Below are 24,660 nucleotides of genomic sequence, written 5' to 3'. Positions count from 1 at the left end.
GCAGCGAGCTCAAATTGAAGCAGTTCCTCTTTGCCTGTGTATCCTGGCAGTGGCATGTGAGAAAAAGCAGATACTGGGTAGCGAGCTGCTTGCTGTCCTTTGTCTGCAGTGTGGATAAATCATGGGCTTCAGTGTTCTGTGCGTTTGGGCTGGTACATTTTGTTAGTAGTAAGTTGAAGCACACACAAAATACTGTGCTGCTTAACTGCCAGCAAGACCTGTAATGACTCATTTCTTTTCTATTTTTTTTCTTTATTCTTCTGCAGCAATTGTAATGGAGAGACAGAAGAGAAAACAAGAAATAGAGAAAGGACTTCAATTAATTCAGTAAGTGGACTCATTGCTTCCTGTGGCTTGGGAGGTGGTTATCTTTGTATCAAGGATTGTAAGAATCAAGTTCTTTCTATTCACCTTTCTTAGGAAGACAGTATTCCTATTACGTCGGTGAGGAAAGGAGGGTAAAAACCAGGTGCCTTATACACTGCTGTTACCAGAAAGAGATGACCTGGGCTCTGTTGCAGTTGCCAGCCTGGTCATTGCCTCCAGTCACTCTTCTGCAAATATTTTGTGGCTGCCTAGAGCTTGTGGTGATTTCCTGTATGGTAGCTACAAGTTCAAGCACTTCCTTATGAAGTGTGGTCGTGCTTTTGCCTCCAGTGGTTGTGTTGGCAAAAGCCTCAAGGTCCAAGTTGCATGATGAGTAGGGAAGAAATAAGATTAGAATAAGATTTATTTTCTTAAGGCGTGCTTTGAATCCTGCAGTTATTATGAAATCTGTCCATCCACGGTAGGGAAAAAAGCCAACTCTTCCAAGTTATATACTGACATCCCTTGGCGTGGCCATTGTATTTTTACCCCAGTTGGAAATTATGTGAGGCTGGTAACCACTCTCAGACAGAAAGTTGTGAGGCTTGTTTCAGTAATGTTTATAAAAACGTGCAAGGTTCCCATAAATTAAATAATTTGGAAAAGCAGGATGTTGTCTGTGTTTCTTGAATGTGTCTTGAGCTCTGAACCAGGGAAAGTGTTGTTCATTGGCTTGTTTTGTCCAACTTTATAAGAGTGTGAATGTTTCTTACAAAGCCATTACATTTCCTGTAGTTAATTTTAAGGATTTGTACTGATGAAATTTTAAAAAGTTTATTCTCTGATCAGTAAGGCCATCTATATAATGCCGTATTTCAAAGGTGAGGAGGGGCATGAAGATTGCTAAGGATTTCTTGAAAACTTCGTGTTGTCTCTGGGAGAAATAATATACGTGGAGCAAACAGGTGCTCTGATTTGAAGAACAGAGCCTTTTGCCTGTGTCTCGAGGCTGTTGTGGGACAGGTGTAGCCCACACAAGCACAGCCAGTTCTAGGGCACAGCCTGGCAGTCTTGGCCAAGGCAGCAGGAATTGAATGGCTTCTTGCACCTCCATTGTTTTCTCCTTTCATTGTGTTTGTAGTGTAGTCCTGAAGGCACGTGGCTGAGGTAACGGGGAGGAAAGTGACTGTGTTTATCATTGTCTTTTCTGTGACTGCACAGAGGATTTGAGGAGGTCTTGAAGTGACCAATCTGTTGCCTCTTATCAGGGCTAGATGCATTTGTGCTCCCATTTTCCATGACAACCTCTCATGAGATTTTCTCAGAAATGTTTCTTTACAGGTGGCTGTCTGAGGGCACGTGACAAAATATCAGATGTGCACAGAAAATAGCTGAGAATAAGATTCCTCGTGTCTCAAATACCTTTGGGACCTAATCATCTCTTGATGTCACTGGGTCCGTCACTGAGCATAACGTTCCCTAATTGTGTTCTCTTCACTCCAGCTGTCTTTTAAGTGATAAAACATTCAGTAAATCACTGAGATCATCAAAACAGGACCAAAAAGATGGTTTTCTTCATCAGACAAAAGCGAGATTTTACATGGATGCTTGAATCACGAACACTTTCTCTTCTTTTTTTTTTTTTTTCAGGTCTACATTACCTTTAAGCCAAGAAGATTATGAGGTAATTACAAGATGTTTTTTTCTGAAGTTGGGAACCCTGAGGTTAACAAGATTTGTTCTGTTACACAGCCAAACAAGAAGTAGAGAGCGAGAGTGGAGCGTAGGGATGGTCTGTCACAGTTTGTCTAAAATGTCAAGCTTTAAGAATTCTGGCAAGGAAAACTTTCAGTGGAAGGAGAAAACACTTGAGGGATCAAGAAAGGAGGAAATTTGACTGGATTATTCTTCTCCACCAAAAGACTCGCGCTTTATAGGAGAGTGGGGATGTGGAAGAATTGTGGTGGGCAAACAGGTTGCTGAAACATGGGAAGGAATGGGAAATTGGGAAACTGCTTCTGTTTCCGTGTATCCATTTCAGTCTGTTTGCTCTGTTCCTGCTGTCCAGGCTGTCTTGCAGAAGCTGGTGAGAAACTTGTTTGCAGAGGGCAATGATTTGTTTCGAGAGAAGGATTTCAAGCTGTCGCTGGTACAGTATGTAGAAGGGCTGAACGTGGCAGATTATGCAGCCTCTGATGAGGTGACCATCCCAAAGGAACTCCTGTGCAAGCTGCATGTCAACCGAGCTGCCTGCTACTTCGCCATGGTGAGTGCCTTCCCAAGGCATCCCCGGGAGTCAGGAAGGACAGCTGGATTGCTTTGGGTGTCATGCAGTTGGAAAACATGTCAGGAGGGTATTCAGCCCCCAGCACAGAAGGAAATGGTGACATACAGAGAACTTGGATGCCTCCTCACTATCACGTTGTGTCTTGCAAAGCCAGAGGAATGATGTAAAGGAATGGGGTCCCGCTTTTGTTGGCCAGCCCTAAGGTACTAAGAAGGCAGTCCAGGTCCGTGTTGAGGAGTTAATGCACTCTGCAAATGCAGTTGTAAAGAGCCAGTACCTTCCTGTACTGACTCTGAATATTGCTCTGGAAGTTTGCCTGCCTCCCTGCATCTGTGAGACTGGAAGACGGTGAGAAAGCTTTGAATCATGGCAGAGCATTCAGAACGCATATGGAAAATGATTCTGAAATAATAAGGCTCTAAAAAGCTGTTCTCTTCCATTTTCTTTAGGAATGCAACAGCCTACTTTTATGGCAGAGCCCCAAAGCAGGTCCATCCTGTTCGTAATGAGGCTAAGTCCTATGGAAAAAAGTTAACAGGTGGTCACATAATTAAAGACTGTCAAATGTAACATGTCCACAGTAGAAGGGGAAGCAATAGAAGGTTCTTCAAGCAGCCCAAATCGTGCTGTTCACTAAGTTTAAAGTGTTCTGCGTTTCACCAGAATTAACAAAATGCAATGAGTGCATTTCCAACTGTCTTTTCCATGCTTTTGTATTTCTGCTGAGAGATACAAAACATGGATTCACACAGAGAAGGGCTTGTCTGCTGTGCTGACTTCTGGTGGTTTCTTCCACGCAGGGGTTGTACGAGAAGGCTCTGGAAGACAGTGAAAAGGCTTTAGGTCTTGACAAGGAGAACATCCGAGCGCTCTTCCGCAAAGCTCGCTCTCTAAATGAACTTGGAAGACACAAAGAGGCGTATGAGTGTAATAGCCGTTGTCTGCTCTCCCTCCCCCATGTAAGTTTTTGACATACAGCTTATCTTGATTTCTGGGGCTCACCAAGTTGCTCTTTCATCACTTAGTATTTAGCCTGAGGAGGAAGGAAAGTTGGCTATACTTGGTGACATGCTTATGTCCAGGATTCTTCTCCCTCTCTCAACTCACAGAGGATCTTTGAATGCTCGTGTTTCTTCCATCCAAGTCACAATCTGCACACAGTACCAGCCAGAGACACTGGCTAATGGCAGAAGGTTTGCTGGCCTATTCACAAAGTGCAAAAAGTTGCCCTAACAGAAGGTGAGCTAAAGCCGTGAAGGTGCTTTAATTAGCCCTTTTTATGTGCCTAATGAGAGTGACTGTGAGCATGGCACAAATGCAGACTGGAGCCCTGTGGGGAAACATACACGTTTTTCCTGTTTTAGATAAAAATGTCTGATGTTTTAGTTAATAATTACTAAGGCAAGCTGATAAAGTGTTTTTGTTTCTGAGGGATATGTGGAGGGGTCCTTGATGATCAGTTATGTTCACAGGTGTGTAAATGTTTTTTACTTAAGAGGGGACTATTCACATATACTAGGCCCTATGTATTTTCTTAACAATGCTTTTATTGAGCTTTCTTTTAGGCCAGATATTGAACAAGTAAGCAGACTCTGATTACATCCCAGTGAGTGCTGGTCATCTTTGCTAAATTTAGTTCTGATCCATCACAGTAATGCTGTTAGGAAAAAAAAAAAAAAAAGGCAACTACTTCAGCAGAAGTTGGTGGTTTTTTTTTTTCTTATTAGAATTGCAGAAGCAATTTTATAAAGCAGAGCCACGTTAGCAGTTTGTTGCCTCTTTTGTATTCAGTTTACTTGACAGAACAAGGTGACCAAAACACACTGAAAGTATTATGTTAGGGAAGTTTTAAAGACCTATTTCGTAAATCCTTTTGTAAACAAAACTGCCTAATACATCTGTTCACGTAAAACTGTACGTGGCTGCATCTCACAATGTAGTTCAGCCACTTTTATATGTGGCTGAAATATTAAAGGTCTTGGTGGTCTGCAGACATTTTATCTAGCTTTTCTGGGTCAGGATAGCTCAACTTTACAAATTCATTATCAAGACATCTGCATTCCTGGCTCTGAACAATTCAGTCTTGTAAATTAAAGCATGCCATTGCCTTATTATCTGATTAACAGAAATCACAAGCCTTCTCCGCATCAAAGTCAAATCAGACTATCCATCGTCTCAGTTCTGTTCCAACTACACCAGTTGCTGGGCCTCTGGAACAATGAGGTGCTTCCAGTTTGTGTTGCTGTAACAGCTGAGAAGCAGCTCGTATATTAAAACTTGCAGTGATGAAGGAGTGCCACTCACTTGACTCACTGTCTAGCAGAGTTAGCTTAACCAGGTGCAGATATTCAGTGCTGATAGTTTGCAGAGATTCCCAGCGTGGTGAGGCTGGTGCTTCTCTGTTGTCTGCTTTTAGGATGGCACAAAGGGTGGTTTTTTAGAATATTGCAAGAGGGCATTTTGCGTGCCCTTATTGAGCATCCCTTTGCTTAGATGGGGGACAGTAAGCACCTAAAGCAAAGGGAGGCTAAAGAAGAACTCAGAATGACAAAGAGTGAGTAAGCTCCCAGTCCCAAACCTCAGGCCTGCTTGTTAAAAATTAAACCATGTTGTTGGGAAATGAAAGCAGCCTAGAGAAAAATATTATTGATCTTGTCCAAGCATCAGAGAGGACATCTTAGAGTCGTGATGGCATGTGGAATTGTATAGGATGAGCCTGGTAGGTATTGTTGTGAGATCAATGAAAAGAAATGATGCAGGAGGTGTCAGAAGGTACCTGCAAGAGTGTTTAGAAAGGCAGAGGAACCAGAGACAAAGAGCATTGAAAACATGATTGGGGTAAAATATTAAAAAGTATTTAAAAAGGCAGAGTGAGGGTTATGTCAGACAGTTCTGAGAGTTGGAAGGGATGGAGTAGGGGGAGGCAACCATAAGAACTGACCAAGAGATCTCTGGAGAATATGGAGCAGTTTCAGAAGAGGAAGGTACATCCTGAAGAGATATAAGATGGAGAGAAAAGAGGACATGGGTAAATTGGATTTTTTTCTTCACTGACTTCAGACCAAACTACTGTTGAGGATGTGGGGAAACAAGTTCAGTCAAAAGGTGGCATTTCAGATTGAGGGGAAAAGTTACTGATACAGTGGGATGGAAGACCCACAGGCTGGTGAGGGGCTGAAGGGGAAAAAAAATGAACCAGCAGAGAGAAGAAAATTGGGAAGATCAGAGTTATGTGGTAAGCAGAGAGGAAAGAACAAGTTTCAGGGTTATAGATAAAGGACATATGGTAGCATTAAGGAGGGATATTGCAATAGATTGGGCAAGCATGTTGTTTTCCTTTGAAGAAACTGTTAAAGGATGCCGGTATTTTTGCCAGCAGGAAAAGGGAGGAAAGCGCAAGGAAGGAGTTGCTGATGATAAATAAGTGAAGAGGTTTGTGGCAGGTTAGTCCAGGCAGAACTGGAGAGAATGGAGCAACCTCAGTACCTCAGCAGGAATGATAGGAACATTCTGGTTTGCATGGCCTCTGCTAGGGTTGCTCTGCTGCTATCTACAAGTGAAGCTTTTTTTGGCACGGCTGCGCGGACAGCTGCATTCCTGTTTGTTTTGTCTGCCACAAAGACACAAAGCTGAAAGTGTCCTTCCAATGCTTTTGTCCCCAGGATGAGAGTGTCACGCAGCTGGGACAGGAGCTTGCACAGAAGCTGGGACTGAGGGTTCGAAAAGCATATAAAAGGCCTCAGGTATGACTTCTTTATTTTCTTTATTTTCTTTTTTTCCTGGAGACTATCCTTTGGCTCTTCCAGATTTACTTCTGCAAAAGTGGCAGGTGCACTATAGACACAGGTGTATTACCCTGCAATCCCCCCAGCAGGCCACTGGCTCCCCTCCTTATCCTGCCTCTCTGACTCACCTTTACCTTTGTCCATTTCTGACCCTACTGCTGCCCTGGGTCTTCTCCAGGACGTTCCCTGCATCTCCAGCAAAGTCAGACTGGTGCTGCAGGAGAAGGCTCTAATGTGGTGGGAGCCTGCACCTCAATGAAGAGAGGGACATGTGGCCTGATCCCAAAGGGAATTTTGATTCACATTCCTTCTCCTGTAACAGGAATGTGGCTGATACACATCTGGTCAGATGCTAGGAAAGAAAGCAGCAAAAATTAAGCTGTTGGTCCAGTTAATGGACCCCAGTGGCTAGACCTGGCTTTGAAAGAAAGTGCTGTAGTACAGTGTACTGTGTAGGTATAGAAATGTATACTCTGGGATGGAGCTAGAGGGCGATAGGCCACTGCTGGCCCTCTTGGATAAATCTGCTTTGGTGTTGTGAAATCATGGGGTGCATTTTCAGGAGTAAGCAGCTCTAGCTTGTGTCACTGAATGTTCACACAATGACTGTCAGTGTGCTTCGCTGAGCCAGCTCTGCCAAGCATCCTCAGCCCCCTGCACAGCAGTGTGTTGGACACCTCCAGGGAACCTTTACAATATTTGGTGACGTGGTTCCTGGGCATTCAATCTGCAGAGAGCTTTTGGGAAAAGTGTGGCTCTGATGTCATGTTTCACTCAATGACAAAACTGATGCGATTGATCCACCCAAAACCCCTCGATGCTGTAGCAACTCTCAGCACTCTGAAATGATTCTGTCTCAAAGAAAAGGAAGTTTTACTTGGAAAATACTTTTTGTAGCTGCTCATTGGCCCAGCCACGTTTTTTGCTGTTGTCACATTACTGAACTCTGATGGGCTTAAACCATTCTGATGTGCTGGAAAAACAAAGACTATAAAAGACAAAATGCTTTTTATTGCTTGATGTGTAGTGATTGGTATTTTGATAACGCCTTGCTGTCTTTTGTGTTGACTTACAACCTTCATTCCAGTGCTGCAATGCCATCCCAAAGCAGTGATGTTTTAATGAAAAGGCAAAAAAGCTTGGTTTTTTTTTAGGAATAATGTTAGCTTGCTGACCATGCATTGTATGTTAGGTGTTTAGTAAACACTGAGGTGTCCATAATAAATGTGTGGCCCTGCCAGCGTTCATAAAACTACCTTTGTGTCACGGCGTTATGCTTTTGGGGTGGCTTTTATTTCTAGACAGTGCCTGAAAGAAAAACTGTATCATACTCCAGCTTTACCAATTTTACAAGTGTTTGTGGGCTGTCTCTGTTCTAAGACATCTCTCTTCTTGCAGCAGGAATTGGAAACATTCTCTCTGCTCAGTAACGGCACGTCCATCAATTTGTCAAATCAGGTACAGTTGGCATCCTCTAGTTATTAATGTTGATGGATTGCTACTGGAATGTTTCTGAGCTTTATTTACATATGCATTGATAGCTGTCTTTTAGAATTTAAATATACTAATTAGTGTATTCCCCTTTGTCGTGGTTTACCTCCACTGGCAGGTAAGCATCCGCAGATCTTCTCTCACTCCTTCTACCAGTAGGATCAGGAGGAGAACTGGAAAAAAGGGTAAAAACTTGTGGACTGAGACAGACAGTATAATGGAACAGAAAAAGGAGGTGAAAATAATAATAATAATAATAATAATAATAATAATAATAATAATAATAGTGATAAAAGAATATAAAAAGCAAGTGATGCATGATGCAATTACCACTGAGTGATGCTCAGCCTGTCCCGAAGCAGCTGCAGCCCCTCATGTCACCTCCTCCCAGTTTCACTGGTCAGCATGACACCACGTGGTATGAGATGTCCCTTTGGCCAGTTTGTGTCCTCTCCTGGTTCTGTCCCATGCCAGCTGCTGCTTGCTGGTGGGGCAGTACAAGGAGCTGAAAAGTCTTTGAGTGAAAGCACTGCTTGGCAGCCAGTGAAACATCAATGTGTTATCAGCATTATTCTCATTCTAAATCTAAAACACAACACTATAGCAAGCTACTAAGAAGGAAATCAACACTGTCCCAGCCAAAACCAGGACAACCTTATAAGGAATATTGTTAAAGAAATTTATTTCTTTGAAAATATTTCTGGTGAAAGCATTTTTACTGTCAACAGATCAGTGGCAATAGTTATTTTTCTTGGTTATTGTGAATGGTTTTCTTCTTTTGTATTTTAAATAAGTTTCAGTTTTCAGGTTCTTACATAGTTAGGACTACACTAAGTAAAGATCAGGAAATGTAGATGCTGAGGAAATAGAGGTCAAATCAAGCAGTGTAGTGCTGTTGTCCAGAAGTGAGCAAGGTACATGCACAGTTTGTTATTCTTTGTATTGTCCTTTGACCTGGGAGATCCTTGAGCAGAGCTCTGCACAAATATTGAACCAGAATATAAGAAATTGCTGAGTTCTTTGTTCCACCACCAGCTGACAAAAGCCTTGATGTTTTTACAGGCTGTCTGGTACTTCACATTACTCCTTAAAGCAAGCGAAGTATAAAACCATAGCAATTGACATTTTGTTTGACAGGGTGGGATTCTAAAGAACCAGTTTACCTGCCAGTGTGCGGAGACTTGCCTTCGCATCTTTCTAGGAGAGCGAGTCAGTTTTCTTGCATAGTTGTGCCTAGTTTTTCATTTGTAAACCTTGAAGAAATTGAAATACTGCAAAGATCAGAAGTTGTGTAAACTATTGCAGTAGATGCAGTATCTAGAAAGCAGTGCTTTATTTGTGCCTTTGTAAGTTTAAACTTAAAGCACACGTACTTGCGTCTGTTTATGTTACTGTAAAACTTGGGGCTTATTTTATTCCTTGCCTGAAGCTTTATGTCAGCAGTTGTCTTTGTGGAAACCTTTTCCTGTTTTGAGTTTGCTGTAAAAGTTTGTGGTTATTAGATTGCAAAGTGAACTAAGAGAAGGAACATTGTGTCAGACCAGGCTAATCAGATCTCTCTGCACAGGGCTGACTGACTGGTTTGTCCTGGGACTTGGGACACAGTATTCTTTCTCACCCACACAGGAAAAAACCCAATTCTATATACAGATTTGCTCACGTGGTTGGGCATTATGCAGAGTTGGTATTCCTTTGCAGCAACAAAGCTTGTCCACTGCTGGAGGTGAAAGTGCATAGGTTTTGGATGAATGCACTCTTAAAGTTTTGTGGTTTTACTGTTCTTGCACTGAAGTGTTCTTGCACTTGCAATAAAGAAAAATAAAGAGCCTGATGTGTTTAGGAGTAATAGAAGCTCTACCCTGTGAATTGAGAATATCTTTTTCAAAGATTAAGTTCTGGTGATTAATTTCTCTGTTCTTTCCTTTGCCCTCTGCAGACCACTTCCAATGGTTTGGGGTCGATTGATGATATCGAAACAGGTAAAGATATTTCTCTTCTCTGATTTTTGTGGTGTCAATGTGGTACCTGACCAGGCTGGCAGGCCTGAGAGGTTTGTGGTCTGCGTTTGTGTCTCTCTGTGTGCTCCTGACTTTGATACCTAGGAGGAAGAAAAGATGATGGGAAGCAGGAGCATATGGGACTGTTACCTTAACTAGTTCTCCCCCATTATCTTCCATATTGCAGTCAGTTATTGAGGCACTGTCATGAAGGGCAAAAGAGGCTGAGCAGTTATTTGCCTATTAGTACCTCATTCAGAAAAGCTTCTTGTGCTTCTTGTCCAGGCCCAGCAAGGGACATCTCCAGGAATTAGAAGGGTGTGCTGATGTACACAGCTTCCTCCAGTTCTGTTTTCTTAACATTGACCTTGGTGCAGCTTCTGAGATTCTTCTGTTACTCCCAGACAAAACAGTCTAGATAAAGTTAAGGTTGTAGGCAACTGTCTGTGCACCAAGCACGTGTTGTCCTCCAGGACACTGAGATGGAGGAGTTCAAAATAGGGGGTTGGGAAGGACCCAAGGAGAGCCTTGTGCTGCCTTAGGCACAGAGGAGGAGCAGAGTGAGGGCCACAGGGTTGCTTTTCTCATGCTGAGAATCAAGTGACCTTAACTCTTCCCCTGTAGGAAGGCTGGCTGCATGCTTTGCCCTTTGTTGTGTGCTGGCCTCTGAACATGTCAGTCTCTGTTCCTTTGAAAAGTAGCTGCAGCACTAAGTGTGCAGGCTTAATGCTGCAGATAGCTATCGCTCTTTTTATGAAATTAGTGTCTTTCTATAATCAGGGTGCTCTGGTGTCTATTTTGTTAGTTCCCTGTTGAATTCTGGTTCAGAATGCTGCGTGCAGGCATGAGACCCAGTTCCTCAAAACATGGAGAGTTTTTCAGTTATTTGCTGTGCTGAGATGAGCTGGGCTCTTACTGCAGAGTGAAGAGTGGCTGCAACCAGGAGGCTCTTTGTCTCGTCAGGGCTTGGTGCAGAAGCAGCATGCCAGCTTTGCTGCAGCTCAGGCAGAGAGAACATTTTCTGCTAGATCTTTTCAAAATCACTGAAATGATGTGTTCTCCATTGCCCTGAGATTGGCGTGCCATTAGGAGAGCTGTGAGTGCCAGGTGCCTCGAGTGAAACCCACAAGGCTGTTAGGGGGTTTTGTTGGTGTTATTTTGGGGTGGTTTTGTGTTGTTCTGGTTCTTTTTGGGGGGGAGGGTTGGGGTTGTTTTTTTTTGTTTTTTTTTTTTTGTTTTTTATATGCAAACTCCTGACAGCCCTCCCTCCTTGAAGTCAACTGATTAACTCAGCCCTGTCCTGTATATCTCATGGCTCAGATGTGGGTCAGCATTGTCTTTGGCCAACAGATGCATGGAGGAGCAACTGCTTTTTAGGATGCAGAATGAGAAACAGGGCTCTTAAAAGAACTCTCTTCACCTCTCTGGGACAGGCAATGCCCAGGGAAGCTCCCAAGTGGGGAACATATTCTGCTAGTTTTGGTAGAAGCTCAGGGAAAGGAGTGGACAAGACCCTCAATGAACTCATAATAATACATGCGGCTTAGTAGCGTTGGAGCAGTGGCACAGGAAGGCAGGGTGTACGTGTGCTCTGTTCATCAAGGAAGGTTTATGGTTTTTGTTTTTTAAAGTTGGGGCAAATGTTTAAGTGGGCACAGGGGGTGCATGAGCTTTCTAGGCAGAGAGTAGATATGGACATGGTGATTGGTGAGGAAACTCAGTGGATGGGAGTGTCGTGGGGAAAGGAGAGGGAAGGGAAGAGATAGGATGGAATGGAATGGGAGCGAGGAGCCAGAAGGAGGAGAGGGTTTGGGTAGTCAGAGAGAGAGGAGCAGACATTTTCTGCTTTTCTGCGTGGGATCTCTTGGTTCCTTGCTCTTCTTCCCATTAACCCATACCAATCTGTGGGACAGCCCTTATCTGTCTCTGCCTTTTGATCGCATATTCAGTTTTTCAGAGTTTGGGATCTGTTAGGGCATATGAGGGCATTTCCCTCTTGGAGAAGGTCTGAACTTGTAAATCCCTTGAGGCTGTATCATTGTGAACCCTTTTACTCCCCCCTGCACATGTCCCTGGCCCCTACGGCATGTCCTGAACTTCTTGTTGGCCTTCACAGGGATCTTGACAGTACTCCAGATTAAAACATCTGAAAAATGGGAAGGGACAAGCTGTCCCTTTGTGCTGAGGGAAATCTGGCTGCACTACCAGCAATGAGGACAGCACCAAAGGAAAGCTGAATGGCTGACTCCCAAGCATGGCTGGAGGGTCTGCACCAAAGGGAACTGAACTGAGAGAATCCTTCGCAAAGGAAGCATGGGGGTTGGAGCCAGGCCTGATCTGAGGAACAGCTTTTCCTGTGTAACCGAGGGCATTTACAGCCTTCCTTTGAACCACTCCACTGCCTGTGGTGGCTGATTCCAGCCGCAATGCTGAAAAAGTGTGTTGGAGCCCATCAAGTACATGTGCTGTCCTTTAATCGCATGAATGAGTTTTGTGGAGAGGGACCAGTATCTTGCTATTCCCCCCTCGCCATTCCTTTGTCATTGCTTGGCCTCTGGTGCTTTGTACAGCAACCTCAGCTGCTGTCCTCCTGCTCACAACTCCAGAAGGAAAGGTAGCAGCGGGCAGGGGTGGGATCTTGTAGGATCAAGATTTGCACTTCAGAAACTTGTCAAGTTTCTTTCCTTCCTTATCAGTCCTTCTAATGAAAGCTGTTGTCATTCCCTCCGAACTTTCCCTTGCTTATAGCTTCAGACCATGATAGGTACAGTGCAGCCACTGCTGTATGGATGGAGGTGGCAGCACCTTTTTCTGATTTCTTTTCTTTTATTCCAGGACATCTGCACAGGGGCAGAATTAAGGTAGTTTGGGTGCTTGGTTTGAGAGCTGCAAATGTATTACTTCATTTCCTGAATTTCTAACATTTGAACTTTTTTTTTTTAACCTTTAATTTTTATTTTTATTTTTTTTTCTGGAGAATATATTGCTCTTCTGTAAAGAATACGTGCTTGTAACCTTAACTTCACTTAACAGAGGTTTATTTTGCATGATGGGAACACATTACCTTTTCAGTAGTGTACCAGAGCAGTAAGGAAACCTTAGGAGAAATCCCTCTTTCCTGCCCCAACCCTTATTCACACAAGTTTCTAATGTTTGGTGCTGAGGTGTTTTGGGGAGAGTGTGGGGAGCATCCTCCCACCTGCAGATATCAGGAAGCATAGAAGAGCAGGGAATTTTCTTGAGTAAATACAGCTGAGTGAGTCTGATAGGACTTTAAGGGACACATTTTTAACACAGTGTGATGTGAGCTTCAGATCTCTGGCTTGTCCAAGCAGGACCCTGTGGTTTTATCTTTTGCCATCCAGGATGCCTGACGGTTTAGAGAGAGTGTGTGAATAAGCAAGTCTCTGGGGTGACAGAGCTCCGAGGAGCAGAGAAGGCAGTGGTCTCTGCAAAGTGCCTTGGTGAGGAACATTAAAGAAAACACCAGGTGGTGGGTTCTACAGGAATCAGATTATGTGCCCTTGGCCTTCTGTCCCAGACACAGCAAATTCAGTAGCTGGTCAACCAGCAGCTTTGTGGTGTCCTGGTTACTGCTTGATACACCCTGGCAGCCAGTCTGTGCACTGGCCTATAGGGTATATTTCAGCTATCAGTGAGCCATTGGAGACTGAGAGCAAATATCAAAGAGTAAGAGCAGACCAGAGCCCCTCCTCTCTGAGAACAGGACATACTTGGTGTTTGTGATTTGATGTAATGGTTTTGCCAGGCTGTGCTTTGCTTGCACCCTCCTGGGTGACTGACTGTCTCTGTTTCTTCTCCATCACAGACTGCTCTATGGACCTGCAGTGCCTGCCAGCTCCTGTGGCCACCCCCATCCCCGTGAGCGAGGGGCTGTCCCCTTTGCACTCAGATTCAGATGCAAAGGGCCTGCCTAGCTCGCTCCCTGCTGCTAGCCTGCTCCCATCTCCAGAGTCCGTGTCTCTGCCAGTGCCTGACAGTGTGGAGGACTTCACAGATGGGGACATAATTGGGGAAGAACTGGACTCCCTCCTGGATTCCCTCGCTGAGGGTTCACCGTACCCTCTAGTAAGAGTGGACATTGCATAATTCCCTTGCTGCTTGATCCAAGTAGATCCTTAGAGCCTACAGATATGTGTACTGCTTCTCTTTCTGTCACTTCTTCCTCCTAGCTCTTCCTCTAGCAAAACTCATTCATTCTTTTGCTTATTTCTGCAACTGGCTTGTGAGTATCTAAAGAGCTCCTCTTTAAGCCTGCTTTGTTGTGTGCAGCTTTATGCAGCTGACCCTCAGTGACCTCCCCCAAACACCGTCTTCTCCCTGGCCTCTGGTGTTTGTGGATTTGAATCAGGCCTGAGGGTAGACATGAGTGAGTTGAAACGCGTGCAGTGGATGTATTTTACACAGTGATGTGCTGGCTGCATTCAGCCAGAGCTCTTTGCACAGGTCTCCATGTTGTATAAACAATCAAATTGATGCTTATGTTGTATTTTAGTTGCCAGTAGTGCAAATGTTGTGTGAATCAGCTTTGATCTGGAAGAATATAACCACATTCGGGCAGGAAGGAACTTGAGGCAAAAAGCTCTCTGAGAGGCGCCAAGAGTAATGGTCATTACCCCAACCTTGGTGCTATGTGTATTCAGCTGTGCTAGGTCTCAACCTGAACTGGTGCAGGTGCCCAGTGCAGGGCTCTGCTTTGTGAGCTGATGAGCTCTGGTGCCCCAAAACCTCCTCAGGGACCTCAACCCAGACTGTGTGTGTTGCAGACAGGTGGGCAGGTCTGTGGGAGGTCTGCGGGCGGATGGAGCTGCTGGGTGTCCCTCTGCTTCAGATAATGCAGCACATGCTTGAGTGGGAGTCTGGCTCTGTCTGTGTTCAGACACTCCCTTCTCCTTGTTTCTAATACGTTGCTTATCCTCTTCCTTCTCAATCTCCAAAGTCTTTGGTCCAGGGCACCATTCCCACCAACCTGCCAACAGAGATGCCCCAGCTGATCCCCGTGTTTCCAGGGGGAACTCCACTGCTTCCTCCAGTTGTGACAGCTAGCATCCCTGTCTCCACCCCGCTGCCACCTGCCTCCTTTGGCCTGGTGATGGATCCCACCAAACAGCTCTCCTCTTCCTCTGTCTTGGATGCCTTCGAGCCCCCACCCGGGGGAAGTGGTGGCTCCACCTTAGATTCCCTGGATTCCCTGGACCTGCTCCCCTACACAGACTCACGTCTCGATGCCCTGGATTCCTTTGGGACAAGCAGAGGGTCGCTGGATGCCTTGGACTCCTTTGCCATCGGTAGGTGTGGGGCTGACAGGGTTTTGTTCTTCTTTACCTGTGCTTGCCGTGGCTGTTTCCTTCAGTGCTGAGGTCTGTCCTTTAGCTGTCTTTGTCAGTGCTTCAGAACGGGAATACAAATGTTGAAAAGGGCAGGCGATTGTATTGAGCAGAGCAGCTGGGTATGTCTAGCTCAGGAGTTATAAGGAGGGCTGTAGGTGCATAATCCCAGATAGCTAGCCTGTGAATGCTATGAAATCTCAGAGGAGAAAGGAACACAGGATGTTTAATGAAGACGAGTGAGGTCTAATTATGGCTTGGTATCCAGGATACCTCCCTTGGCACAATTTACTTGACTATAAAATGTTTCCTCCACCTTCCCTAGTGACTGTTGGACATTTGGGGCCAAATGAGCAAAATCCTGATGACTTTTAAATGAGATAGGACATTTTTGCACTGGTCTAACTGGTAAAGGCCAAGGTGGGTCCTTCCATCTCTGGATTCAGAACAGTAAGCATCCCATTGCCTTGAGTACTGGACTCTCACGTAATAAGGAGCCAAACTGTGGAGATCAGTGGGCAAAAAGCAAGTTTCCACCTGTCCCATGAGGGATGCCAGGCTTCTTCTTCAGGCTGTCTGCTCTAATGCAGTATATTTTGGTTAGCAAAAATATTTTCTGAAGAACAGAGATTGGCCAGTCAGCACTTCAACACGCTGATTTACCTAAGGATTGGATTGCCCCAGAGCTGCCACCTTAAAAGTGTCAGAGCTCAGTGGCACAGAGTTGAGTTCACTATAGTTCTGGGGACATGAAGGCCTTTCCTGGAGCTTTTCCAAGACTTACATGGGGGATTTAGGTATAAAATGTTACGAATAAAGCAAAGTGATTTTGCTGTCATGTGTTTGTCTTTCTGTGAGCAGAACTACCTCTGAAAGTGAAATGGTTTTGTTTTTTCTCCCTTCTATGGCCCAGAAGAAACCAGCCCTCAGGAACTGCGACATCCACCTGGCAACCAAAAACCATCCCCCGTGGTGAGTGAGCCGCTCCCCCATGCTGATGTCCCAAGGTGCTCTGGAGCCAAGGTAGTAGTGACGTGGGTGAAGTAGGTAATTTGGGCCCCTCTTTTTAACCTGCCCCAGTGAGCATTTCCTCCCACCTTGTGACAAGGAGGGGAAGGATTTTCCCAGAGTCAGGAGGAAGACATTTGTTCTGCCTTTGTTTTTATCTGCAGTTCTGCACATTGCCAAAGTAAACTTGGTGTGACCTAGGTTGTAGGATCAATGGGGGATCAAGGAGGCCAGTGTGCTAATGTATCTTGCAGCCTCTTAACTATGGATCAGAGTAATCCAGGCTTTCTTAAGAGTAGTGTAGTTCTTTACTCCTCTTTCCCCCGTCAGACAGCTTTTCCTGGTTGCTCTGTTCCTATCCAATGTCTCCAGTCCTGGGTGAAAAGGATGTCGATGGTTAGCAAATTTGGAATGCAAATTGTTCTTCTTAGATTCCTGTTCACCTGCTGTGCCTGTTACATAGCTATAGAACAAAATCTTTGCCCTCAGATTAATTCCAAAGACTCACTGATAAGTGGATCCTTTTTTTCCAGGTAGCGGTGGGGTTGATTTGAGAGTTGGTTGTAATGGATGGAATGAGAATGAGTGAGTGGACATTCTGTTCTGTCTCATGGTAGAAAACTGGTGCCCCTTACCAAGAGAGAAAGAGATCTGTCCTTGAGGTGATCATATCGCGCTGCGTTATTTTTGAAAAAGTTACGTGCAGCTTTTCAGGAAATGTCATTTCAGAATTGAATGTTTTGATGAGGAAGAAGATGAGGAAGTTTTTTGAGTGACTGGAGTGAGGTGTGAGGTTACAGAGTTCTCTTAGCCATATGGCTGCAAAGCTTAGAAGAGAAGCGTGTGTGTTTTCGTACAGGTCAGCCTTGGAGGAGTGAGTCACCCAGCTGTGCCCAAAGTCACCGAGCACCTGCTGTCGCAGCCAGAACCAGTAATACCCAACACAGCCTTGCTGGTGAAGAACCCTCTGGCATCCACCCATGTCTTCAAACAAGCCTGTCACATCTGCTACCCTAAAACAGGTGATGTGTTTCCTCTGTCACCCACAGCATTGGCCATGATAAAGCTTTGCCTTTCTCCTGGATGATGGAGGGAGGCTGATGGAGTTCTTCTCTGCTGCAGGCCCCAAGGCTGGTGATTACACCTATCGAGAAGGCTTGGAGCATAAATGCAAGCGAGACATCCTGCTGGGCCGGCTGAAGAACTCAGAAGACAAGACTTGGAAGAGGATCCGTCCTCGCCCAACCAAAACCAACTTTGTAGGATCATATTACCTGTGCAAAGGTGATCTGGGGGGGGGATAGAGATGTTGGTGGCTGGGAAGGGGTTGTAAGGTGTGGGCCAGGGGATCTGGAAAACTACTTCCTATTGGTCTTGCCTGCTGTCCCTGAGGTCTTCCTGTCCCATCAGTAGCCCACAGCCTGTAAGGTCCAGTGCAGTCAAAGAAGATGAACTCCCATGCTGTGGAGAATGGGCAGTGAAGAAAGTGGTGGAGCAGGAAAAGAGTTGCAAAGGCATAGTGTGGCTCTGTGCACAGCCAAGGGCTTGGAGCTGCCCTAATGCAGGCTTTGCTGGGAGCCTACCTAGCAGCCACATGGCTTGGCCTAGGGAAAAGCTCCTTTGCTCTGACCCATCCCTTGGGTCACATTTAATGTGACTGGAATGGTCCCTGAGGCTGTGTCATTGGAAAGCACCCAATGAGGTGCGGGAGAGAGCTCCAAGATAGTGGAGCTCCTCAGTGGTGGGCTGCTAGGAGAACTTCATCTGGTTTGGCTTTAAAAGGGGTCAGTTAAATTTCAGTCTGTCCCTGACCAAGCATAGCATTATAGCAGGTCTCCAGTTTCCACAACAGATTGTGATCTTCTTGAGATTGTCACTACTTAGAAGTTTGCATTAACTTTTCTGAATGCCTCGGTGTAAGCGAACTTGGAGGGAGATGTCTTTTCTTTAACTCTGTGTTTTCTTGCTTTCAGCTCCTTGTGAGGTGTGGGCAGTGGGAGGAGACAAAAGAGAGCTTAGTTTCTGACTGGGCCGCCCTCCCTGTGTGGTGGTGTGTGCTGTTTGTTGCTTTGTAGATATGCTTAACAAGCAGGACTGTAAGTACGGGGATAACTGCACCTTCGCGTACCACCAGGAAGAGATCGACGTGTGGACGGAGGAGAGGAAGGGGACTCTCAACCGTGACCTCCTCTTTGACCCACTAGGTGGGATCAAGCAGAGCAACCTTACCATTGCCAAGCTCCTGAAGGAACATCAAGGCATCTTCACCTTCCTCTGTGAGGTACAGAGCTGGTGGGGGAGAGTGGGCCCCTTCAGCTTCTCCTCTGTGTGGATCAGGAGCATTGATACGTCCCAGCCAGTGCCCTGTACGTAGAAAGGCAGTGAGCAATGGATGCAGCCATGTAGGATGAGGGTGAGGTAGTTTTCCTCACCCATCGAGCTGCCTGAGGTGCCCACAGCCACATGGGACCACTTTCCTCTTCCACTGTCTTGAGGTGTTGTTTTGAAGTGTAATTTGGATCCATCTGCTTTAAAAATCAGAATCCCACAATGCAGCAACTTTCCACTGAACGTCACAGAATCACAAAATGGAAAAGGACCTCAAGGATCGTGAATCTCCAACCCCCCTGCCATAGGCAGGGCCACCAACCTCCCCATTTCATACTAGACCGGGTTGCCCAGGGCCCCATCCAACCTGGCCTCAAACACCTCCTGGGATGGACAGGGCATCCACAGCCTCTCTAGGCAGCCTGTTCGAGCACCTCACCACTCTCATAGTGAAGAACTTCCCCCTGACATCCAACCCAAATCTTCCCTCCCTCAACTTAAAACCATTTACCTTTGTCCTGCTGTTATCTACCCTTTCTAAGAGTTTTCTTTGTATTGAGCGACTGCCTTGGTCAGTTAGAAATTAGCTCTTACCCCTTTGACACACTGCAGCATAGAGTTCCCTGAGTTGTCATTGTAATATGTGAAGAAACATGTTCTTAGCTGTAACTGTTGTGTGATTTTTTTTTTTTTTTTTTTTCCCCTTCTATTTCTCCTCATTTCCTCCTTGTTCTTGCTCTGTTGTCCAACTGGAAAAGAATATGTGGCTCTGACCAAAATGTTTCCAACCACAGTGGAAAATACTGTGGAAAATAAGCCAAAAATGTTGTCCTGAAGCTTTTCCAAAAGTTTGCTTATTTTATTCTAATGTCCTACCATGAAGTTTTCACCAGGCTTGTTCAAAGTTAGAACATTAGAATAGGCTGGCTCTGGTTCTTCTTCCCCTTCCAAGTGGTTCTGGTTTACTTCTCTATAAGGTTCTCCCAGCATGCTAATTCTTCTCTTCTCAGATTTGCTTTGACAGCAAACCCCGGATTATCAGCAAAGGGACCAAGGACACGCCATCTGTCTGCTCCAACCTCTCTGCCAAACACAGTTTCCATGACAACAAGTGAGTGAATGTTGGTTGCACTGATGGGAACAATCTCTCAGATGTCCAACCAGTTGAATGCCAACCCCATGGTCTCTCTCTTTCTTTGTTCCTGATGGGTTCCAATCGTAGGCCAGCTCAAAGTATGGTCAGTAGTGCTACATGCTTCTCCCTCCATGTTTGCTGCTGATGCTAAGGGAAGCAAGAGCAAAGCCCTTTTGAAGTCAACCTGAGATTTCCATTGACTTAATTTGTCTTTTGAGTCTGGCCTTTACATAAAGGTCAAGCCAACGATCCTTTAGCTCAGGATCCTGCCTCTGACTGGCTGATAATGAATGTTTAGGAAAACAAGTATAAGAAACATGTCAAGTACTCAGTAATACAACCCCTTCTGGCTCCTGGCAGGCTGAGGAACTTTGAGCCAGAGGAGTTTGTATATTAGCAGCATGTTTTTGAAGTGGATTTTTGAATTTGAACTCATCACCCGTGGGCTGAGGAGATTGCAAATATCTGCCTAGAGTTGAGACTGACTGAGAGGGCAGCAACTTGGTTTCTCAGGTGTTTGCATCTCCTGATCTCCTAGAGCTGATCTTCTGTGTCCTTTGCCTGTTCAGTCAAATGTACGAAAACCAGATGTAAGGAGGAGCGGGAGGAGAATTGGTGCTCTGATGACTCACATTTCTCTGGCCTGGCTGTAGGTGTCTGGTCCACATCGTACGTTCCACGTCCCTGAAATATTCCAAGATCCGACAGTTCCAGGAACACTTTCAGTTTGATGTGTGCCGGCACGAGGTGCGCTACGGCTGCCTGCGTGAGGATAGCTGCCACTTTGCTCATAGTTTCATTGAGCTCAAGGTCTGGCTGCTGCAGCAGTATTCAGGTGAGTGTGGCTTGGTGCAGGATTGGTGATGTGTACATCTTAGTTTCTTCTAGCATGTGCCTGGAGCCAGTTAAGAGGGGAAGGAGGTGATGTGAAAGTGCTGAGAAGTTGTTGCTCACTTGTGCCTATGCTTAATCTCTCTCCTCAAGAGACACAGAAAATAGTGCCAAGGTGTTCTGTGAGATTATTTGGCCCTTGTCCCTTTACAGGAGCTACTGTAAACTGCAGACCAGGGAGCTTTTCCTTTGGGACCAGCTATATAAGTTGAAATTATTGTTAGGTAGAATTGAATCTTCAAAGGTATTTTGATGTATAAATCCTGCAGAAGATCCTAAATAGCAGTTGGGACTTGGAATAAACATCTGGCGCATCTCTAATTTCTCTGAACAAATTCACCAATGGTGTGAAGTGATAAGATTCTTGGTGTTTCCCAGAAAGGCTTTGATGATGTACGTCTGAAGAGGCTACTACAGGAATTATGTTCAGATCACTCATACATTTACACGGCCACATCTGGCATTTTCACTCCTCCCTGACGATGCTGGAGGGTTTTTCTTGCTGCTCTCCTGTTAACTGAGTAGATGTTGGTCCACCCACAAAGTTGCCTGGATGTTTTTTCGCCACAGGGTCTTGTTTAGTGCAGAATCCAGCCTGGTAATGGGAATGCTTTAGAGAGGAAACATGTTGTAAATTTTCTTTACCATTCTTTGATGTAATTGGAGGCAACTAACTCAGTTTACTGTTCAACTCTCTGTCACTATTGCTCATGCAGTCCTTAGCCTTGACTTGGCTCATGAAGGACAGTGGAGAACAAGCAGCATACTGTGGCAAATGCCATCTCCATTTTGCCCAGCTGTCTTCACTTACTCATGGCCACAGGAAAAAAAAAGTTTAAACACTAGAGTTTCTAAGATGATGTGCTGCTTGTGAATCATATGCAGGATTACTCCACTAAATGCTCATGATACTGTGTGTAGTACTCTGAGCACTCTAGTATTCAAGCATCCTGCTCTTTACCTCACCTTATTTTTATTTTTTATTTTTAGAAGTCTCTTTGCTCTCTCTTTCCTTCTTCCTTCCTCTTCTGCCTGTAGAAGAAATTGATTGATTTTTGCTTTTTGCATCCTTTTCTTGAAGGAGTCACTTTCAAAAGAGAAGCTGAGGAGATAAAACCAAGAGTTTAGCTGCAGAAGTGGTCAGTAAGTCTTGTGCTTGTTCTTATCTTTTCCAACAACAGGACAGCCAGAATCTTTTTGATATTTCTGCAGAGAAGTGGATATGAGCCTGTTCTAGAGTGGTAGATTATTACCTCTCTAAAATACAATCCCTGTTAAGGCAACAGATGAGCAGTGGTTGTCACCAGTCTCTGAGAAGGCCTTAGCCTTGGAGCAGAGATCTTGATTTAGGCACCAAGTGCTCTGCAAAAATAGGAAGGGAGCATCCATTGTTCATAGCAGCCTGCATTTGAAACCAGTAGGCTGTTGCATTTCACAGCCATTTGAGCTTTTACAGAACATGTGGCTTTGTTCATGGGGAAATGGATGGCACTTACAGAGTGAAGGTTCCCATGATATGAAAATGTGGGTGGGCAAGGACTGCTTCTTTCTTCAGTGTGGCTATTCACAGATATACCTTGCTATCTTCTTCTGTCATTGGAAATCAGAGCCTTTGCACTCACTAGTGATGTTGCAGAAGAATGTTGAAGTGTTAAAAGTAATCAGCATTACTGATCACCTTTTGCTTCCCAGAGTTTCTCTTTGGGACAGTTCATGCTTTGTATCAGAAAACATTCTTTCGTATCTGGGAGTGTTTTCCAACCACTACATTTCTAGACCATATTGTTCAGTTCAGATTTCTGGGAGTGGGAGAAGGCAGTTATTTGAAATTCAGCCTTCTGACAGGAGCTGTATATCTTTGTCCTGCTGTTTCTTCATGCCAAGGATCAGTGCAGGAGTGAAGAATGGAGATGATGGAGGTTGCTTTGGCCATTTCTCTGCCAGATCCAGTGCAGTGAATTAACTCTTCACTGTGGTCTTCCCAGCTTTGTAGTTTTTGCCCCCAAAGTGTAGATCAGGGCTGTGTCCAGCTCTGGACTACTTAGACATGAGAGAGAGAGAGAGTTGCAGTTTTACTAACTCTACCTAGTGTCTTTTGGGATTTACGGCTAATAAGGAAAAAATCTACAACAGCTCTGATCTGGGAGTACCAGCTAGGCAGCAGTTGCCATTTTAGAGGCCTCAGCAAAACTTCCTGGAGAAAGTCCTTTAATCCTGGCCAAACCCCGTACAAACAGTAGTAGTATTGTCTGGTGGGGATTTGGATAGCTGAAATCACAGATGGGGAAACTGAGGTCAGGTGTGCTGCAGCTCACCCAAGTTGCACACAACCTAAGCTGAGATGGAAACTTGTGTTTGCTGGCCCTTATCTTCTGGAACATGCTGACTCCCAAATTGGAGATCATGTCCATATAGCATGTCTGCAGAGCACCAAGCTTTGATAATAGAAGCTGTTGGTAAAAGCAAAACAATTTTGTAAGCCCTGTGGGCTGGGAGTACTACACCAAGGCCATCCTCAGCATCCCACTTGTTGCACTCAACTAGCAGTTGTAAGATACTTCAGTTTGTTTTGACAGATATTTTAGGTCTTTACAGCACTTAAATAACATGGCTTATCTCTAATGGAGCCGGTTCTCTCACTGACCAGCCAGCTCCTATTCTTCCATACTTTTCTTTTCATGTTTAGTTCTCTGAGAATTGCAATCTAATCTGGTTGGTGCTGACAGAGGATGTTACTTCACCCTTGAGTTGGCCAGGAGCTAATTCCTTAGATAAAGTCTAACCAACCCTTCTTCTCCTTGGCTGATGCATTTGTGATTCCTGAAACCTTGCAGATCCTTTCTTGCTGAAGGAGAAGCAGCTGTTTCTTTGTTGGTTTTGCACTTTTGATCTTTCCTTTCTACTTTGGCTGGACTGTTGAAATTCAGCTTTTTTCTTCGCTTATTGATTGATGAACGCTAAATTTGAAGTATGTAGCAGGCTAATTAATCCTAGCAGGGTTTGATAGATCAACAGTAACAAAATGTCATCTTTAGAGCCTTGAGTAGATGTGTTGATTTGGTGTTGGTCAAGGTCTTGATCCCTAGTCAAGAATCAGCATCTTGGAGGCAGCGTCAATGTTTTTTGTGCACAGTCTGAGAAGAATGCCAGATCTAACTATGCTCAGAAGACCAAACTCTTCCCACTTGTCTGGTTGGAGTGAGAGTGCTGGAGAGAGATCCTTCCCTACCTTGTTTTTTGAACAGGTTCTATGGTGGTGTTGGATTCCCTCACGACCCACCTGCTGGCATTCCTGGTGGACTGCTGGGAGCTGTTAGCCACACAGGGGATTCCTAAGCCCCAGTGCTAGAAGTCCTGCCAGCCCTCCCTCCCTCTCTTCTGTTGGCCATAGTGGAGTAGCTCAGTCCTGTTTCCTCCTTCTTGTTCCCAGGAATGACCCACGAAGATATTGTGCAGGAATCTAAGAAGTACTGGCAACAGATGGAGGCACATGCCAGCAAACCAACCAACAACATGGTAAGGTGCATCTCAGGCTTGTTGCTCCTAACTGTTCCAGCGCTTTTTCTCTCTTTTCCTCCCACTACTATGCCATGTGCCTAGCAGGTCCCAGCAAACCAGGCTGGCCACAGAGGAGGAGGACAGCTGTGAGCTTTCTGTTTTGCAGTGCTTGTGATGATCTTTGCATCTTGTTTATCAGCGTGGTATCTGCTGAGTTCAGTGGTGGAGAAAAGCCCTCAGAGCAGAGAGGGCAACACGCAGAGAATGGTGCATCTTGCAACATCTTACTAGTGAAACTGAGAGACTTTCGGGGTCCTGTCCACACAGAGTGGGGATCAAAGATGTCCTGCTGCCCTTTAGTGGCCAAGGGATGTTATGGCAATCTGGAAGGACTGTAAGAAACAACTCATGATCCGTGGGGTTACTCTTAACACGGGAGTGTGTGGAACTTGTGGTTTAGGTACTGTTGGGGCTGGTCAGAGACCTTGTGGCACCTTGACAGGGGGACAATGTGAGTTTTGTCTCTGCTTTGTTTCACCGGTCTCAGTATGGGAAAAGGTGTCTTTGGCTGCACTTGAAGCACAGC

General features: G+C 45.1%; 1 protein-coding gene across 10 annotated transcripts in view; it reads left to right on the top strand.

Annotated features, from left to right (window-relative positions):
* The window catches only part of ZC3H7B (zinc finger CCCH-type containing 7B), a 45,122-nt gene that overhangs the window by 6,094 nt on the left and 14,368 nt on the right, over positions 1-24,660 (top strand). For 4 of the 10 annotated variants that reach the window (XM_048926983.1, XM_048927154.1, XM_048927070.1 and 1 more), the window contains exons 2-17: positions 267-327; positions 1,957-1,990; positions 2,375-2,572; positions 3,394-3,552; positions 6,256-6,336; positions 7,777-7,836; positions 9,806-9,848; positions 13,696-13,955; positions 14,827-15,175; positions 16,128-16,240; positions 17,082-17,244; positions 17,345-17,506; positions 18,298-18,503; positions 19,561-19,661; positions 20,339-20,520; positions 24,007-24,092. In XM_048926983.1, coding sequence (XP_048782940.1) covers positions 275-327; positions 1,957-1,990; positions 2,375-2,572; positions 3,394-3,552; positions 6,256-6,336; positions 7,777-7,836; positions 9,806-9,848; positions 13,696-13,955; positions 14,827-15,175; positions 16,128-16,240; positions 17,082-17,244; positions 17,345-17,506; positions 18,298-18,503; positions 19,561-19,661; positions 20,339-20,520; positions 24,007-24,092 — 2,250 coding nt within the window. In that variant the 5' untranslated portion in view covers positions 267-274. The remainder of the gene's footprint in view (positions 1-266; positions 328-1,956; positions 1,991-2,374; positions 2,573-3,393; positions 3,553-6,255; positions 6,337-7,776; positions 7,837-9,805; positions 9,849-13,695; positions 13,956-14,826; positions 15,176-16,127; positions 16,241-17,081; positions 17,245-17,344; positions 17,507-18,297; positions 18,504-19,560; positions 19,662-20,338; positions 20,521-24,006; positions 24,093-24,660) is intronic. The other 6 variants (XM_048927743.1, XM_048927226.1, XM_048927571.1 and 3 more) reach the window with 6 other exon arrangements.

Source organism: Lagopus muta, chromosome 1 (genome assembly GCF_023343835.1).
Source record: "Lagopus muta isolate bLagMut1 chromosome 1, bLagMut1 primary, whole genome shotgun sequence".
NCBI lineage: Eukaryota > Metazoa > Chordata > Aves > Galliformes > Phasianidae > Lagopus > Lagopus muta.
This window is presented reverse-complemented; position numbering and strand designations above follow the sequence as displayed.